General features: G+C 58.8%; 2 protein-coding genes across 3 annotated transcripts; both read right to left on the reverse strand.

Moving 5' to 3' along the window:
* Nucleotides 1–593: 593 nt before the first annotated feature.
* On the reverse strand, nucleotides 594–7,505 carry ABHD17A (abhydrolase domain containing 17A, depalmitoylase). Its single transcript, XM_034070980.1, has 5 exons — nucleotides 7,396–7,505; nucleotides 4,988–5,484; nucleotides 3,025–3,219; nucleotides 2,238–2,417; nucleotides 594–1,455 (listed from the first exon to the last, which is right to left on the reverse strand). The coding sequence occupies exons 2-5, from the start codon at nucleotides 5,293–5,295 to the stop codon at nucleotides 1,230–1,232; spliced, it is 909 nt and encodes a 302-aa protein (XP_033926871.1). The 5' UTR covers nucleotides 5,296–5,484; nucleotides 7,396–7,505; the 3' UTR covers nucleotides 594–1,229.
* A 2,584-nt stretch (nucleotides 7,506–10,089) lies between these two features.
* LOC101881176 (AN1-type zinc finger protein 5-like) lies at nucleotides 10,090–18,671 on the reverse strand. Of its 2 annotated transcripts, none has more exons than XM_034070897.1 (7): nucleotides 18,559–18,671; nucleotides 17,620–17,882; nucleotides 16,565–16,738; nucleotides 15,379–15,469; nucleotides 14,189–14,307; nucleotides 12,568–12,678; nucleotides 10,090–10,888 (listed from the first exon to the last, which is right to left on the reverse strand). In XM_034070897.1, exons 3-7 carry the CDS (start codon nucleotides 16,713–16,715, stop codon nucleotides 10,740–10,742), a joined length of 621 nt encoding a protein of 206 aa, XP_033926788.1. In that variant the 5' UTR covers nucleotides 16,716–16,738; nucleotides 17,620–17,882; nucleotides 18,559–18,671; the 3' UTR covers nucleotides 10,090–10,739. The 2 variants fall into 2 exon arrangements, with proteins under 2 accessions (XP_033926788.1, XP_033926787.1); XM_034070896.1 differs by having other exon boundaries at nucleotides 15,379–15,472.
* Nucleotides 18,672–19,297: the final 626 nt, after the last annotated feature.

The following is a 19,297-nucleotide window of genomic DNA, read 5'->3' on the forward strand; positions in this document are numbered from 1 at the left end:
AGGAAGGGGCAGTGATGCTTTGCTCCTTGGGTTGGGGCAAGGGACATCCTGGGAGCAGGAAAATACCTGGATGCTTGGAACAGCTCTTCCTGGAGTGATCTCAGAGCAGGCGCCGATCCCAAACCCAACACTCTGCTCCTCTGTGGGGCAAAACACAGTGGGATGCACCCCCCACACACCAGGAATCACAACTGGAGCAGAGCTGGGCACAGTGCAGGTCAAAACCAACATCTGCTCCCCTCAGAACTGCCCTGCAGCTCCAGAGCATCCTGCATCTCCTGCCCCAGCAGCCCTGGGACACATAGGGATGTCCCCATGCTCCCTAGGAGACTGAGGCCACCTGCAACCTCTGCTCCCAGGATCCTATGGGATCGCTTAATCAAACAGGACAGGACATCATGGGGGAATGAGCCCCCATCATGCCCACAGCCTGATTCAAAGAGACCAGAGGGAAGGGGCTCCATCCCATACCCATCCCCATCTGGCAACTCAGCAGAGGCATCAGCCCATGGGAAAGCCAAGGAGCCAGAGCCCGAAGGGCTGGGGCACTGGGAAGCCAGCTCAGGAATACCCAGGGAAAGGGCACACACGTGTAAAACATTCAACCTCTGCTCTTTATTCAGTGCCTGGTGCTCTCGCCCTGTTTCCCAGGGCTACAGAGGAGGTTCCAGGGATGACCTGAACATGGGGAGCGCTCTGAAAGGGCAGAGCGGAGCCAGACTGGAGCCTGTGGGACAGGGACACCTCCTCCGCCTGTCCCCAGACTCCCCTTGGGGACATAGCTCTGCCCCAGGCACAGGTGAACACCAGGCACCCCAGTGCCACCACTGGGAAAGCTCAGTCCAGAGCAGGAACTGCCACGTCCTCCATCCCATCCCTGGGGCGGAGGCCGGACCCCCCCAGCCCTCTCCAGCTTGCCTTATTGCTATAGTCAGAGCAGCAGAGCAGCCAGGAGGGATTCAGGAGTTCGCTGGTTTAGGAGAGGGGATGAGGACGTGTCCAAAGCCAAGGATAGGCCATCTGATGGGCTCTGAGGAAGGGGGAAGGAGGGAGCTGCCATCTCTTGCCAGTGGTGCCACCAGGAGAGAGTTGTGCTCGTGTCCAAGAGGGAACGCACCATCCACTGCAGGGCCTCCTGCCCTCTCCTGAGGCTGTACAAACTCACTGCACCTCCAGCAGCAGAGACTGGGGAGCACAGTGAGAGCCTGGGACCCCCCCTTGCCCCATGGCTAGTTGCGTTGGCTGGCCAGCTCCTGGGAGATGAATTTCCGAAGGCGCTCGAGGTACTGGCTGTAGAGTTCAATGTCATTGTGCCCGGCCCCGTCCACCCACAGTGGCTCCACGGCCTTGGGGCAGCGTTCAAACAGTGCCAGGCCATGAGAGAAGTCGATGACTTCGTCCTCCGTGCCATGGATGATGAGGACGGGAGAGGTGATTTTGGAGATCTTCTCAATGCTGCCAAGAAAGTGGGACAAGATGAGATGAGAGGGGGGTAAGTACAGGGATCAAGGCACTCCCATCCCTCTGTCCCTCCTAAAACACATCCCGCTGGGGAGAGGGACCAGGAAATGCTCTTTGATCCCAGCAGAGCATTGGGACAAGGAGGAGCTCCAGGACAAGATCTGCCCCAGTGTGAAAGACGAGGACCAGGCAGCAGTGACAACAGCCCCATGGGATGCAATGGGGCCGCTGCAGGACAGTGTGAGCACAGACCCTCCCTGCTCCGAGCTCAGCCGTGCCAGGCTCTGGCTGGAAGCTGTTCCCAGCACAGCCCCAGAGGCCACACGAGGCCACCAGAGCGTGGGCTGGGGGCTCTCAGCCACAGCTTCCGGCTCAGGGACTGTCCCTTGAGCCCTGCTGTAAGGCAGAGGTGAAGCATGAGCCTGTCTTGCTTCATGACACTGCCCTGCAGGGGCCCAAGGAATTACCCTTGGGGGAGAGAGGGAACCCTGGGGCTTGTGATGCTTGACAAGGGGCCCAAAGCAGGCAGGCAAAGACTGGGACAGGACGGCCAGGAGGTGATACCACCAGGGGAACATACAGCCCTCAGGCTGGGCCATGGTGACACAAAGCAAGAGGATGCCAATGGGTATGTTCAAGCCTGTCACAGGGGATAGGTCCATGGTTTTCATTCACCACAACCCCTCTTCATGGCCAGGGCTGGTGTCCAGGACAGAGCTGGTGTGGACACTGCCCCTGCAGAGCTGAACCCTGTCCCTTCTCCTCAGGCCACTCACTTGGGGAAGGCATCGAACCAGTAGGTCTTCTTGGTCTCAGGGAAGGCGACTCTCATGCCAGAGGTGAGTGGTGAATGCAGCACGATGGCAGCACACTCGTAGCGGGATGCCAGATCCACTGTGGGCACTGTGCCGATGCTCTGGCCATATAAAATGATGTTTTCCGGGCTGATCCCATACCTGGGAGAGGAGGGACCAGGTCAGCACCCAAGCACCAGAGTCACATCACTGGGAGACACAGCCCAGGGTGTCATCCTGCTCTGGTCACAGCACCCTGCAAAGCTTCCTGGGGTGGGGGAATGGGACTCTGTCCCCTCTGCCCCTCACAGTGGGGCACAATGTAGCTGCCCTACACCCCCAGCAGCACCAAGGGCTGAGCTGCCAGATGGGTTCTGGGGGGTGTCAAGGCTCACTCTTGCCAGCAGCACTGTGATGGGCAGGTCTGTGCACCCCACCTGCAATGGGCAGCCCCCATTGCAAGCCAGGCCCGGCTACAGGCAGGACAGAGGAGGCAGAACCTGTCTCAGGGCTGCACCTTGAGCCTGGCTGGGGAGCCAGGGCTGAGCACAGCAGGGGAGCACCTGGGCACAGCCCGATGGGAGGCCCAGCTTGTGCCAGCCCCACGGCAGCAGCATCCCTGCCCCTCTGGGCTCCCCTGCAGCTGCTTTCCGGCCGCCCCTTCCCGTGCCTGGGTTCCCTTGCTGGGATGTTTCCTGTTTTCCAGGCTGCAGGAGCTCAGGGTTTCCTGGCAGCAGCAGGAACATGGTCCCTTCCCCTGCCTGCTCACCGTGTCCGCAGCGCCTGCCATGCAGCATCGATGTCAGAGTACAGGTTCCTCTCCGAGGGCTTGCCCGTGCTCACGCCGTAGCCTGAGTAGTCATAGGAGAAGATGTTGCAGTTGATGCGGGTGCCCAGCCCGATGTAGAAGCTGCTCATCTGCCCCAGGTCCACAGCGTTGCCGTGAGAGAAGAGCACCGTGTACCTGCAGTGCAGGGAGAGATGGGCAAGGAGGGTGAGGGATGGAGCTCAGGGACACATGGGCCAGGACATCTCCTTCAGGGACTGAACCCCAGGACACCCCTGGCACCTCTCTGGCCACCATGAAGGTTCTCAGAACACCCCCAGCCCAACCACTGGTACCCCCCAGCCAGGGCCCAGCAGGAACAGGCAGCCTGAAGGCAGCATGATTCTGTTCAAGATCTGGAGTCTATTTTTGGTAAAAAGCTGAGGATTTGGGGCCGTTTGCCCAATGGGGATTTCAAGTAAGAATTCTGACAGTGATTTTTTTTTCCTCTCCTGAGCCTGGCAAGACACCAGCCGCTGAGAGAGAAGTGAATTGTGGGAGTGACAAGGCACAAGAAATATCCACCATAAGAGGAAAACCAACGTTCAGCCTAAAAATGACAACTCCGAGTGCATTGATGGAAGCCTGGCTCTGTTCTGCAGGTCTTCAGGGATCTGCTGAGCCCCACAGCTGGTCAGAGAGCTCCATGTCCCAGCCTGGATGCCCCAGCATCCAGAGACCTGATGCCCCTGGAGGGCTGAGCCTCACCATGGGCAGGGGGCAGTGGATGTCCCCAACAGGCAGCCTGCAGAGGCCTCGTGTAACGCAGGTCTCCAAGCCCCATGAAAGCCACCCCCTCAGCCCAAGCCCACCCGGTGGCTTTGAAGCCCTTGGTAAGCTGAGTAATCCAGGCTGGGTTCCCCCACACAGAGGTCTCTGCAGATGCTGTTCCCTGGAGGATGCTACTGGGAGGATACCAGTGCCATGGGCTCAGCTGGGTGCTGCAGGCTGGGGACCTGGCCTCCCAGGCTGTGCCACCAGCGTGGGGAGCAGCTGCCAAGGCCCCTCCTGTCCTCACACAAACCCCTCATGCCCAACCACCAGCAGATGGAAGGAGGTCTCTATCCCACAACCCTCTATAGCTTCCCAGTTTACAGACTCACAGGGGTGAGGCACAGATGCTCAGTTCACAACTGGAGCATTAAAAGAGCATAAGAAGCATGTAGAGCTGCTGGAGTGAGTCCAGAGGAGGCCATGGAGCTGCTGCGAGGGCTGGAGCAGCTCTGCTCTGGAGCCAGGCTGAGAGAGCTGGGCTGGGGCAGCCTGGGCAAGAGAAGGCTCCTGAAGGGGAGACCTGAGAGCAGCTCCAGTGCCTAAAGGGGCTGCAGGAAACCTGGAGAGGGGCTTGGGACAAGGGATGTAGGGACAGGCCAAGGGGAATGGCTTGAACCTGCCCGAGGGGAGACTGAGCTGAGCTCTGAGGCAGAAGCTGTTCCCTGGGAGGGTGCTGAGGTGCTGGCACAGGGTGCCCAGAGAAGCTGTGGCTGCCCCATCCCTGGCAGTGCTCAAGGCCAGGTTGGACACAGGGGCTTGGAGCAGCTGCTCCAGTGGAAGGGGTCCCTGCCTGTGGCAGGGGTTGGAGCTGGAGGAGCTTTAAACTCCCAACATAAACCATCCCATGACTATGTCACTGACATGACATCAGGGTGGAATCTGTGAGACAGCCCCAGCATCACTACAGCCTCTGGCTTTGCCTCTGCTCCCTGTTTAACCCCATTCCCAGCTGCCACCAGCCAGACCGGTCCTGGGAGCTGAGCTGGCCCAGGATGCCTCCAAACCCCTGCGGCAGGGCCAGCACCTTCAGCCAGGCGCTGGGTCAAGCCAGGAGGTGGCACCCAGTGAAGGAGAGGAGCGGCAGGATGGCACCATGCCCACCAAACCCCAGCACCAGCACCGGGCAGCTCACCTGGCTCCCGGCACACAGCGGACGTACATGCAGCCGACACGGTTCCCTCGGCTGCTCTTGGTGACGAACACCTCGATGTTGTCCAGCTCCCGCTGGGAATACTGGAAGTCCGCCCGGTCCTTCAGGTGCAGCTTCCAGCGGGTGACACCTCGCAGGGAGCCGGTGCTGGTGCTGCCCACGGGCTCCGGCTCCGGCACCACGGCATAGGTGGGCTCCGGCGGCAGGAAGGCCAGCTTGGCAGCGATGCGGCTGGGGCAGGGCGGGCAGCAGAACAGGCAGCAGAGCTGGCTGATGGACAGCCCGTTCATGGCGGCGGCAGGGCAAGGGCAGCTGCTCCAGGAGGGATCCGAACGGGACAGGAGCTGGTAACCACGATGGTCCAGGGGAGGGAGGCTGGTCCTCAGCTGGCTCTGGGCTCGGCTGCCGGCAGTGCCCCCACAGTGCTGGTTGGGGCTGCGGCAGCCGCCATGCCTGTGGCCATGGGCAGCAGCAGGGGCCTGCGGGCAGGACAGGCAGGGTGAGGGCTGTGAGATGTGGATGGGGACAGGCACACGGCTCCTGTGAGCACAGGGAGCTGAGGGACACACACACACACACACATAAATACACACATACACACACATACACACACATACACACACACACATACACATATACACACACACATACACACACACATACACAGACACATACATACACACACACAGACACACATACACACACATACACACACACACACACATACACACACACACACATACACACACACATATACATACACACATACACACACACCCCCACAGCCGCTGCTCACAGCCCCCACGCTCACACCGAACCCACGCACCCCCCTAAAGCAGCCGCCTCCGACAGCTCCATGCGGAGGGGAGAGGGAGGCAGGAGCAGAGCACAGGCTCCAGGACAGCCCCGGTACACAGGACACAGCCTCTGTGGTGGCTCCAGAGGGAGGCAGGAGCAGAGCACAGGCTCCAGGACAGCCACGGTACACAGGACACAGCCTCTGTGGCAGCTCCAGAGGGAGGCAGGAGCAGAGCACAGGCTCCAGGACAGCCACGGTACACAGGACACAGCCTCTGTGGCAGCTCCAGAGGGAGGCAGGAGCAGAGCACAGGCTCCAGGACAGCCACGGTACACAGGACACAGCCTCTGTGGCAGCTCCAGAGGCAGGAGCAGAGCACAGGCTCCAGGACAGCCCCGGTACACAGGACACAGCCTCTGTGGTGGCTCCAGAGGGAGGAAAGGAGCAGAAAAAAGGAAGGATTTTGGGCAAGTTTGGGCACAGGCCTGAGCTCAGGAATGTCAACCAGCCCACGGCCCCAGGAACTCACTCCAGCTGCTGCCCAAGGGCTAGGAAAGGCTGGAGGAGGGAGGCCTCCCACCAGCCATGAGGGGAAGGCATCTGCCATGGGAATACCAGAGAATCCCACATCCTATGGTTGGGGTTGGGAAGGACCTTCAAGCTCCTCCAGCTCCAACCCCTTCCACTGGAGCAGCTGCTCCAAGCCCTGTGTCCAGCCTGGCCTTGAGCACTGCAGGGATGGGGCAGGCTCCACAGGGATGCCCCAGTCGGAGGCTGGGGCTCAGTTTGGGTCCCCCCGTGTTTGTGAGCACCCACATTGGTACCGGGGCTACAGTCACACCAGACATCACCCACCAGCCCCGTTCCTGCCGTGCTGGGCACCCACAGCGGCTCGGGGTGTGCGGCAGGGAGCGTGGGGCTGGGGACACTCACCCCTGCCTGCCCCATGGGCCAGCCCCACACCCCAACACTGACCTACAGCCAGGCTGGGACACACACACGGCACCCACTAACCTGAGTGGGACACACACAGTGAGCGTGTGGGACCTGCCAGTGACTGTATGGGACCCCCAAGAACACAGTGACTGTATGAGACCCCACAAACATACAGTGATTTATGGGAGCCCCCCAAGCACACAGTGACTGTATGGGACCCCCCAAGAACACAGTGACTGTATGAGACCCCACAAGCACACAGTGACTGTATGGGAACCCCCAGGCACACAGTGATTTATGGGACCCCCCAGTGACTGCAACGGGCCCCCCTGCACTGACCAGTGCAGGCCTCCACTGCCAGGCCTGCCCCCCCCGACCCCCCGGCTGGTGGGGGGGTCCCACACACACGGACCTGCAGGGCCCTGCGGGGCTCCCCCCACTGCCCACCTCGGGGCACTGACTCCCCCATCCCCAGCCCTGCCCGCTGTGTGCCCCACAGCCGCTGTGTGCCCCACATCCCCCCACAGCCGGTGTGTGCCCCACATCCCCCCACACCCGCTGTGTGCCCCACATCCCCTCACACCCTGTGTGTGCCCCACACCCCCCACACCCCCCGTGTGCCCCACACCCCCCGTGTGCCCCACACCCCCCGTACCTGGCCATGCTCCGCCGCCGCCGCCCGCCCGGGCCCCGCTCTGGGGCTGCCGTAGGGACGCGGCCGTTGCAGACCTCCGAGGCGGGGGCGGCGCTAACGCAGCGGCGCTCTGGCCCCGCCTCTCGTCTCCCGGAAGTGACGCCATTTCCCCCCTCCCGTTGCCAGGGCTACGGCAAGGCTGCCTTGGGGTCTCCGGCCTCATGGCGGCAGGGGCGGAGCGAGGCCGGAGCGGGGCCGGAGCTTTCCCTTCCCTTCCCTTCCCCTTCCCTTTCCCTTTTCCTTTTCCTTCCCTTTCCCTTTTCCTTTTCCTTTTCCTTTTCCTTTCCCTTTCCCTTTCCCTTCCCCTTCCCAGAGCCGATGCCAGCGCAGCAAGGACACAGGGCGGCGGTGCAGGCCTAGGCCAGGCCTAGGCTCCTGCTGGAGCTCAGCTCACAGCCCCGAGCCAGGGCACCCGTCACCCCCAGTCCATGGCCGCCGGGTCCTGCTCCAGTGGAAGGGGTCCCTGCCCTGGCAGGGGTTGGAGCTGGAGGAGCTTTAAGGTCCCTTCCAACCAAATACATTCCATAGGGAAACTGAGGCACACAAGCCCCACAGCCACTCAGAATCCAGGGCTGAGCCAACAGCAGCTTGGGACAAATCCATATCCATAACAAATCATCCAAGCAAACTATTAATATTTACACTTGAGAGGAGGAAGGGGACAAAGGAAGAGGTGGGTGGTGGAGAAGAGGTGGTTGCCTATAGCCACATGGGCTTTCTCATTGCATTTTAGGCTGGAGCTGAGAACAATTCCTGCCCCACAGGGTGCTCAGCATTGGAACAGGCTGCCCAGGGCAGGGCTGCAGGCACCGGCCCTGCGAGTGTCCACACATCCTCAGTGCCATGGGTTAGGGGAGGCCTTGGCAGGGCTGGGAACGGTTGGACTGGATGAGCTTAAAGGGCTTTTCCACCCCAGTTGATTGTGTGATTCCATCCACAGGACCTGCTGCCCTCCCCAGGACTCAGAACCCGTGTGCGGTGCAAGGTGAGGGATGGGTGCGCTTCCTCCAGAGCCTCGCCTCCCTCTCCAGCCTCAGCCTCCCTCTCCAGCCTCCCTCTCCAGCCTCAGCCTCGCTCTCCAGCCTCGGCCTCACTCTCCAGCCTCAGCCTCCCTCTCCAGCCTCAGCCTCCAGCCTCAGCCTCAGCCTCAGCCTCCCTCTCCAGCCTCAGCCTCCCTCTCCAGCCTCAGCCTCCAGCCTCAGCCTCAGCCTCAGCCTCCCTCTCCAGCCTCAGCCTCCCTCTCCAGCCTCCAGCCTCAGCCTCAGCCTCGCTCTCCAGCCTCAGCCTCCCTCTCCAGCCTCAGCCTCCCTCTCCAGCCTCAGCCTCGCTCTCCAGCCTCAGCCTCCCTCTCCAGCCTCAGCCTCGCCGCCCCGGGTGCATCCTCGCTCCGTGACGTGCCTCCGCTCGCGTGCTCCAGCCCTGACGCCAGCCCTAACCCAGAGGCAAACCCATGAGGAAGAGGCTGGTGAGAGGCAGCCTCCTCCTGCGCTGCCAGGGACTTGCATCATCCGGAGCCTCCCAGTGAAGCTGTTTGACAGCAGCTGCTGCAGGCAAATGGGGAAGAAGAAACCTTGGGAACAACACACCCACCAGGGCACAATCCCCATGAGGACACCGGCACAGGGAAGGGGTTGCCATGACTCCCTCAGTTCTGCCTCTGCAGCTCTGCTCCGACACCCTTGTATGAGCTGATGCCAAGGAAACACTTCCAGAGAGTGGGATAGCCACAAGTGGGGCAGAAGATGCTGCTTTACCCCCCAGGAGCCATCGGGTTTCTCTGCTGAGAGCTCTGTGGCCACAGCTCCACTCCTCTGCTCAGACCCTGCATGACCTGGAGGTGGCTTTGATGCACCCCAAGAGCCACTGCCTGCCTTGTGCTGTGTACCTGAGCCCCATAGATCCCTTTTCAACAGCCCAGAGCTCTCCATGTGTTTTACTTGAGTGTTACCCACTCTGCCTTTTGAGGTACTGAAGTCCTCTGAGCACATCCACTGGACCTCAAAGCTCTCCTTTTGCCTTTCCATGCACCTCAGAGCCCTCCCTGACTCTTCCAGCACCCCAAACATGAGCCTCAGTGGGTCCAGAGCCCCCCAAGGGTCTCCCCCTGCTCCCCAGGGGCTTTCCTGGAATGGCTTTCAGGAACAAAAGCCTGTGCTTCTGGGCACCCAAAGCCCCTGTGTGACTCCCCACATGCCCTGCAGCCCTCCATGTGCCTTTCCCTGTGCCCCAAATCCCTCTGTCCAGCTTTCAGAGCATCCTCCTGCTCAGCTGGCCCCACCTCTCACCCCATGGGGACATGCAGAGAGCAGTGCAGCTGGAGGGTTTCCCAAGCCAATGCACTCATCAGGGAGGGAGGCTCTCACAGTTATCAGCACAGCCCACGGGGGAGGAAGGGACACAGGGAGGGAAGCAGAGGTTTGGTGATCTGAGCTTTGCATGAGAATCATGGAAGGTTGAAGGCAGAAGGAGGAGAGGTAACAAACCTCGCCTGGGAAGCGGCTGGTGTTGAAGCCCAGGAGGCTGGGGCAAGGGTATCCTGCAGCCCAACCATGGCCCTGGAGCCTGGAAGGCTCCCTCCCTGCTGCCAGAGGCATGGGGAAACGAGCAGCACTTCCCTAGAGGTCCTGACCTGCGCCAGGAGTGCATCTCCATCACTTCAAGCCACAAAATAACTTTACTGTGCCAGTAATCTGCTGCTTAACCACCTCGGTGCTGCCACAACAGTGTCGCAAAGGGAGGGGAGGGGTATTTAGAGCATTAAAACTACAGAATCATCCTTTGTGCATCCGAGACCAAACACCTCTCGGGGAGCAGAAGGCAGCCTCGCTGCTGGCACTGCCCAGCTCCCAGTCCTACACCTGCCAAAAAGACCCTGGGGCAGAGGGAAGAGTCCAGAAGCTGCTTATGGGCTTGAGCTGCGAGTCCTGGGAGGTTGACGGGCCTCGGAGCTGCTGGCTGAAGGGGAAGGCAGAGCCTGGCTGCCACATGCACAAACGGCCCCGGTGAGGACAAGTCCAAAGGTCTCAGCGCTGGAGTGGCAGGGCAGGACAGTCCCTTTTCCTTTGGGAAGCTGGCTGGGAACAGATCAGCTGAGCTGTGGCTGTCGGATGGGCAGGACGGGAAAGGAGGAACACTAACTGTCTGCCAAGGAGGTGCGAGGAATCCCCATGTGTGGGTGCTGGTTCATGTGTGCTGCTGGAGTCCCCATCACACCACGGATGGCGCTGGGAGGAAGAGGAGGAAGGCTGGGAGGAAGGGGAGGAGCACCAGGCCACCTGGCTGCAGTTCGAGCTGCTCAGCCCCTTTCACAACTTCTGGATCTTCTCAGCGATAACAATGGGGTTCTCCTTACGGATCTTCTCAGCAGCTTCTGCCTTGTAGTCATAGGGGCAGGCGTGCATGTCAGAGTACCGGTGGATGGCACAGAACAGGTTCCCGCAGCGGCAGTCGAAGCCTGAAGGGAGGAAGAGCAGAGAGACAAAGCCACTGAACCCACATCCAGCCACACAGGGAGGCAGCAGGCCCCCCTCTGTCCTGCCAGCCCAGGAAGCCCCATTAATGCACAGAGAGAGGGGGATGAGGGGGGGGCTGCTGTCCCCAGCTGCTGAAAGGCTCTGGGTGTGGGGGATGACCACAAGTGGCTCTTTGCTTTGCTCTGGCTTAGCAGCACCCTCTGGTCAGCCCCAGCTGTCACAGCAGGGGCAATGCTCCCACAGCAGCTGCTCTCCACCCCCCCCAGGGGCAGGGGCCATGCCAAGGCCTGCAGAGTGCCAGATCCAGCCCCGAGGCAGCCGGAGCTGGAGCTGAGGCTCCCCAGGCCTCACGCAGCAGGAAGGCAGCAAGCAGCAGAACTCTTCACCTCACTAGGATCCCTTTTGAGCTCTTTAGGCTTCCAAATTCATACTTGGAACACTTGGAGACAAGGCTGTGCAGAGATGCTGCTGTTACCACAGCACACCAGGAAACTGAGGCAGAGAGTGTGCCATCCTCCCAACTACAGGCTGGAAACACCACAAACACCTTGCTATGAGGTGCCAATTTACTCCTATCTGAGAAAAGCCATTTTATCCTGCATGCCCTGAACTCACAAGGAATTCTCTGCAGGTTGAGCCTCCTAAAGGAGAGGAATCTTCTCATGGTTTGAAGCTCTTAAGGAAACACGAATCCAGTAAAACAATCCTCCCTGCAGAGCTGAAGGCAGAGCACCCTGCCCAGTTCCAGCCTTAGAAACCCACGTTTATTCTCCTCCAAGCCCCAGGCAAGCTTGGGATCCCCAGCCCAGGCCCTGGGCAAACCTCCCAGGCCAGACTCAGCTTCCACCAATGGAACCAAAGCATATCCTGCTGAGCACTGCAGGAGAGGTGAGTGCTCCACTACAACAGCATGACCTGCACAGCTCTGGGCTGCCCCTTTTCCAGGGAAACACTGAACAATGTCAGAGTCAGTTCAGGGGAATGAGGTTTTTGTTAAGCAACCACAGCCAAGTTAATTGCTTGGCTTTCCAGGGGCAGTTTTCCTATTGATACCAGTCACCTCACACCATTTGAGCACCTCTCCCTTCAGCTTTCCAGGCTGAATGCCAAGAGCCATCCTGCTCTCAGGAACCTGACAGTGCATTCACAAATGGGAGGAGTTTTGGGGGGATATTTTCAGTTTGGGTCTAACTCAGTTCCTGTTACTATTATGAGAACTTTACCACTGACTTGAACAGAATTGGATCTACAGTGAGCACTACCTTTGCTTCTAGGAGAGAACTGGATTTCCAGCGAGCACTGCCTCTGCTTCTGACAGAACACACAGTGAGCACTGTGCTGCCTTTGCTTGTGAGATCAGAATTAGATGCACAGCAAGCTGCTAGCAGCAGCTTTTGCCAAGCAGCTCCATCCAGTTCCGCAGCCCTGCATCCAAGGGCTGGCAGGGAGCAGCAGGTTCCCCAGGCACTGTCCTGTCCCTCCCTCTCCCTTGCAGCACCATGTCTTGTGGATGTGAAGTACTTTGGAGGGGTACCTCCATGCACTGACCCACACGGACCCTCTGAACCCAGGCAGCACCACAGAAGGGGCAGTTCTGTCTGCAGGACTAAACCCAGGTTACCTGGGCCACAGGTAAGTTCCCCCACAGCCAGGGCCTTACCAGTCAGCCCTATCTTCTTGCGGCAAGTGAAGCAGCGATTCTTCTTCTGTTTGGGTTTTTCTGAGGCTGTCTTGCCCTCAGCTGTGTTCTGGGGTGTTTCAAGCAGGGTACCTGAAACAGAGGCCAGAGTTGTACTACCCTGCTTGATAAACCAAGCAACCCATTCATTTTATTACAGGAGATTTGCCTTGTTCCACCAAGATCTACACCTCACACAACCTCCTGTTTTCCCTCTATTTCAAATTCCTGAATTCCAAGGCTCAGAAACACCAAGAAGATACTATGGCTTAGCTATGGCATACATACAGTAACACAATGCTGTTAGCTCTGGCTGACAAAAGGTAAGCAGAATTACTTTATGCTTGCCATAGCGTCTGGACAGTCACTACAGCTTAGCTGATGTACAGTAATCAACCACACAGCTGAGGCTAGAGTTAATCTTTGCAGGGGGAAAAAAAAGTTAACCCCTTGTAAGTACTACTAATTATTTTGGCTGACTCTTATGTAAGTGTTCCTCATATGTAGGTCTCCGAATGCTTTATGCAGATACTCATCACTGCCTCTAATCTACCAAAAGGAAAACTGAGCTCTGAAAGCCAGATTGTTAAAGGTCACTGATGCTTAGCAGGATTTCCTACAGTACCTAAGCAGGTTAGAGAAGTCAACAGGAGGGAGGAGCTCCAACTGTTAGCAGATACACACCTGCAGTGCAGGCTGCTCTCAACAACAGGCTAAGGAGACAGAGGCAGGGAGCGCTTTGTGGATCTGACCCTAAGCAACTTTCTAAACATCACACAATCAGAAGAAAGGGGCAGGTCTTCCAAGGCTCTTTTGTCAAGTAGTCTCTCATCCTCCTGCTGTAAATGGTCCCCTGGGCTTGCAGAGAAGGGAGTGCCAAATCCAAGCTGCACACTCATAGGCAGTGACTAGAGCCTGGGGTTTTTTAGCAACCAAAAACTCCTGGGGTCTTTTTTTAGCTTTCAATGCTAGCAAGCTGTCAGCTGAACTAAAGGAAGGTGTCTCCAATGCAGTGTCACTTGGTTACAGCTCCACTGCAACACAATGGCTCACCCTGTAACTCATCAAGTGGAGGATGTACCCTGCTGGGTAATGACACCCCAGCTCCTCTACCACTTCAAGGTACCCACTTGGGGTTCACACTCCCCTCTGAGGGGCAGGGATGCCTCCCAGCACGCAGGGTGACAACTGCACTGTCACAAGCACATCTCCTCTCTCCCAAGCCTCTGCTGGATCCATCTCCTTCCCTCCCTCGAGATGGCAGGGAACTGCAGCCAACAACAGCCGTGCAGCAGGCTGTGGGCTGCTCCGGGCTCTCTGCCATTCACTAGGATAGGCGTCATGGAAGATTATCCTCCTGCCAGAGCTGAGGGCTGGCAGCTACTCAGCCCTCAGCCCACAAAGCAATCTCTATAGCCTGCCCTCAGGCACAGCATTTGCTCTCCTTCCCACCTCACAAACAGTTCTCTCCCCAGCTCTCTTGCAAAGGGCACCCGTAGGTAACAACCCTCTCCTGGAGTTAGTGGCCAGTACTGGTTGCTCAAACCAACTTGTGAGATCGGTGTCATACAGACTGGTGCAAAGGCCAAACCCATCAGTCTACCTGATGAGGAAGATGCTGATGAGGCTTCTTCTGTCTTGATGAGTTCTTCTGTCTCACTGCTGTTTTCTTCTCTGGATATGCTCATGGCCGTCATCTGATGGGTCACAGGAGTCTGAGCACTGGGAGAATTTGCAACAACCAAATAAACCACAGAACAAATACAACTATATTCTTTTGATGAACAGTTATGTGGGAGACGCCTTCAGCCCATGAAGTTCATTTCATTGTACTCAGAGGTAGCTCAGGAGCACAGCAGGCAAATTCCCCTTGAGATCTGCGATCAAAGTTCTTTATATACCAAATAAAATATGAAATTGAATGAATCTGTGATGATCTCAGTTTCCTCTTCCACCCAACTATATCTCAAAGCCAAGGCAACAGCCCATCCAAACAAGTCCAAGAACAGGGAAACAGAATAATGAGTCAGGATTGCAATGGTAGAGCTTAATGCAGTACTATCTTCCTTCCCATCAACTGTGACCAAGGTCCCTAATCCTGCTGTCGAAGCTTCCAGACTGGATCATCACCAGGTCCTTTCACTTAGGACTAGTTTAAAATGGAACAGTTTAACACAGCTAGTGACAATGTGCACTGACTACAAGAGAACCAGGATACCACTTCCGACCCTTTGGAACCTGACTATGCATCCTCTATGAATTCCTGTGGAGCCAGGCTCCTTAAGGGGAGACCTGAGAGCAGCTCCAGCGCCTAAAGGGGCTGCAGGAAAGCTGGAGAGGGGCTTGGGACAAGGGCCTGTAGGGACAGGCCAAGGGGAATGGCTTGAACCTGCCCGAGGGGAGACTGAGCTGAGCTCTGAGGCAGAAGCTGTTCCCTGTGAGGGTGCTGAGGCGCTGGCACAGGGTGCCCAGAGAAGCTGTGGCTGCCCCATCCCTGGCAGTGCTCAAGGCCAGGTTGGACACAGGGGCTTGGAGCAGCTGCTCCAGTGGAAGGGGTCCCTGCCTGTGGCAGGGGTTGGAACTGGATGAACTTCAAGGTCCCTTCCAACCAAAACCAGTCTGGGATTCTATGACCATGAAGGACAAACCAATCTTCCAGATAAACCAAGGTCACAACAGTGTTTGACTCAGCTGCTTCACAGCTCCCCTTGGCCATACTGAAAACCTAACCCTTGTGTCCCAGAGCTGGCTTTTAGCATGGCTGTACATCTGCCCCCCAGACTGTGCCCTTACCTGGCTTTCGCATCCTCAGGGCTGGAGTCTCCCTCCACATGCTGCCCTGCAATTGAATCCGAAGCCACGGGGCTGCTGTTGGGACCACTGGCTGCTACAAGACAAGAGAACAGTCTTGGTGAGCTCTTAAAAATGCCAGCAAGTTCCTCAGGTGCTGGACAGCCAAGGAGAGAGCAGGATGAGTGCTTTCATCAGGCTGTTCACCTCCTGCTCCTCACCAGGAGCTGGGAGGGTGCAGCCCTGTTGGGATCACTCCTTATTTCCCTAGTTTTATACTCTCCCTCCCAGATCCATGCCGAGGTTTCTATGGGGATAACACATCAAGGCTAGGTAGACCTCGCCATGAAACAGTGCAGCTAGCTGCTCTTAGGTTAGATCAGGAATGAGTTCTAGCAAAGAACTGCAGGCCTTGTTTATGGAGCTCAGTGTGGCTCCTCAGGATCCATGAGCTCCCTTTTGAGGGATAGGGTTTATCACAGGAGCTGATGAGGTGTGCTGAATGCCTTCTATCACTGCATAGTTGCTAATAGCTGGTACAACCTGACTTCAGCCACCCATGACACCTCCAGCATTCCTTTATTCCCCTTCTTCTCTGCATTGCAAATCAAACGCTGCATCAGCATAAATCACTATAAATGTCAGTATAAATCAGTGTACCCTGTCAGTATAAAGGAAAGTGCTGCAGCTCCCAACAGGCCTTGAACCTAGTGTTGCTTTGCAACTTCTCTAAGGTACAAGAACCAGATCCTCATCTGCTGAGAGGAACTGCCTTCAACAGAAGCATGTTCATTTACGTGAGCCAAGGATCTAAGTCAGGGTCCTTTGAAAGCTCTTTGTCACAAGAGCTGTGTTCCTAATATATATTTTGGGTGGGTCATTCAGGAAAAGCCATTATCACACTCAGGAACAAAACCAGACCTCCAGAAGGGGTTTCTCACTATCATGGCATATGTACATGGGGCATCTGCACAGACTCTCAGCCAAAGATCCTGCTCATGATGGCAAGTGCATTGTGTGCACCCATTTGGGTCTTTGATTTAGGAGCTTGGGTCTATATGAAAAGGGCAAGACATGAGCTTTCTAGGAGCAAATGTGCTGGTGGCCAGCACCAGCCCCATGCTCTAGCCCACTTCCTTGACACAGTTTGCACCACTTAAGACAGGTTTCCCAGCCAAAAATCCTCTACCTGGGGGGCTTATCCGGTCACTGCTCTGCTGCCTCTGCAGAAACTCCTTATAGCAAACGGAGCACATCCCGTTGGTCCGGGGGCTGCCATAGAACCCACAGCCGGTGGTACACAGCAGAGGCACCTGGGTCTGGTTCGTCTCCTGAGCCATCCTGGACCCTCCGAGGTGCTGAGCTACAAACAGGAACACAAATGACACAGCTGTTAGGGCCGGAGCGCTCGGTCATTGTAGCTGCAGCTGATCAGGAAGGAGCACAAAGGATCCAGAGGGAGCCCAGTTCCTGCCTGTGCACAACAACACAACCCAAGCCCCCGGTACAGGATACCCCCAGCTCAAAACCAGCCCCAGGATGTGGGTCCCAGAGCCCAAAGAGCCAGCAGGAACCGGCTCCCAGTACTCAAGAACCCCATAGCACAACCTGCAACCACCACAACAAAGAGAGCCACCCCCCCGGCCTCCTTAGTTCCATTCTGCACTCAGCAGTTTGTTTTCATTCCAAGCCTGTTCAGTGTATCAGTTCTCAGGAAGATGATGCAAGTGCCGCAAATCGAACCCACTGCCTCCGTGTTCTGACATCCCTCCTGACATATGCTGCCGGATAAGGGGAATGGTAGCGCAGAAGGATAAGGTTTCTTCCCAGCAGTAAGATGTGGCTCTGGGTCAGCTTCTCAGGGGAAGCAGCAGACACAATGAAACCTACTTTTAAACTCAAACTTCACAATGTCTCTGGCTCTTATCTCCAAACCCAGAACTGGCCCCTTCCAGCCACATGATACAGCATTTACATGGCACTGCACCCATTTAAATGAGAGCCGTGAGTGGTAACAAACCCCAGCTCAAATCTGTGCCACCAACGTGGCTGTGGCTGCCCTGCTTCCACAGAGGACAACGGGAGAGGACAACCACAGAGCATGGCAGTGGAGGTGGCTCCAGCTTGGGAGCAGCAGTGATCCCCATTGTGGGATGCACGAGGTACCCATCACTTCACTGCTGCTTCTGTCACCCTCCTACCAACCCTGTGCACCGAGGGGATGACACACAGGAACACAGTTACCTCCCCAGGAGCACTGCTGTGCGATGGACACGGATCAGTGCGGGTTTGATCCTCCTCGTCCTCGGCTCGGTGATAGGGATCTGTGCTCTGCACTGGGCTCCGCTGGCACAGCTCACACCAGTGCTCCCATCACCACACCAGGAGCCCAAACCGGCCTCTGCTTCGGCACCGGCAGCCCCGGGAGCCTGAACCCGCACGGAGGTGAACGGTCGGTACTGCTCACACACGGCCCCAGCTTCAGCCGCTCCTGATGCTGAGGGTCCCTGCAGAGAGCAAGCAACGGCTGCGGCGAGAGCAGCTGCCCCTCGGCCGCCGGCCCCGAGCCCACGGGCGGCCCGACCGCAAACCGGCCCCGCTGCCATGAACGGGGGCACCCGAACCGGCCCCGCTGTGATGAACGGGAGCACCCGAACCGGCCCCACTGTGATGAACCGGAGCACCCGAACCGGCCCCGCTGCCATGAACGGGAGCACCCGAACCGGCCCCGCTGCCATGAACGGGAGCACCCGAACCGGCCCCGCTGCCATGAACGGGAGCACCCGAACCGGCCCCACTGCGATGAACGGGAGCACCCGAACCGGCCCCGCTGCCATGAACGGGAGCACCCGAACCGGCCCCGCTGCCATGAACGGGGGCACCCGAACCGGCCCCGCTGCCATGAACGGGAGCACCCGAACCGGCCCCGCTGCCATGAACGGGGACACCCGAACCGGCCCCCGCGACCCCGTCCGGGCCGAGCCGGGTTAACCCCCCACCCCGGCCGCGGTGTCCGGTCGGAGGCCGCTGTTGCCCCGGCGCCATCTCCCCGTGCCCGCCCCGCCTCCCCCCTCCGCTCCCCGGCCGCGGCGGAAATCGAGGCCGAGGCTTTGCGGCCTGCGCGGCGGAGGGAGGCCCGGGCCGGGCCGGGCCCGCAGCTGGGCCGCACCGGGCCCCACTCACCGGCGGCGGACGCGGCCCCCGGGCCCGGCCGGGGCGGCCGCCGGGAGGCTCAGGCGGGCGGCGGACACCGAGGGCTGCCGGGAAACATGGCGGCGAGGCCGTGGGACCGCGGCCCCCGAGCGCCCTCCCCCGGGGAGGGCCCGGCCCGGGCGGGACAGGGGGGCCGGGATGGGGATGGGGCCTGCAGCAGGGAGCCGGTGGGGCTGGGGATGGGGGAGAGCCTGCAGTGGGGCTGGGGCAGAGCTTGCAGTGGGGCTGGGGATGGGGCAGAGCCTGCAGTGGGGCTGGGGCTAGGGCAGAGCTTGCAGTGGGGCTGGGGGAGAGCTTGCAGTGGGGCTGGGGGAGAGCCTGCAGTGGGGCTGGGGGAGAGCTTGCAGTGGGGCTGGGGCAGGGCCTGCAGTGGGGCTGGGGCAGAGCTTACAGTGGGGCTGGGGCAGAGCCTGCAGTGGGGCTGGGGCAGGGCCTGCAGTGGGGCTGGGGGAGAGCCTGCAGTGGGGCTGGGGGAGAGCTTGCAGTGGGGCTGGGGATGGGGCAGAGCAGTGCAGTGGGGCTGGGGCAGAGCTGTGCAGTGGGGCTGGGGGAGAGCTTACAGTGGGGCTGGGGGAGAGCAGTGCAGTGGGGCTGGGGATGGGACAGAGCTTGCAGTGGGGCTGGGGCAGGGACGTGCAGTGGGGCTGGGACAGAGCTTGCAGTGGGGCTGGGGATGGGGCAGAGCTTGCAGTGGGGCTGGGACAGAGCT

Source organism: Melopsittacus undulatus, chromosome 19 (assembly GCF_012275295.1).
Source record: "Melopsittacus undulatus isolate bMelUnd1 chromosome 19, bMelUnd1.mat.Z, whole genome shotgun sequence".
NCBI lineage: Eukaryota > Metazoa > Chordata > Aves > Psittaciformes > Psittaculidae > Melopsittacus > Melopsittacus undulatus.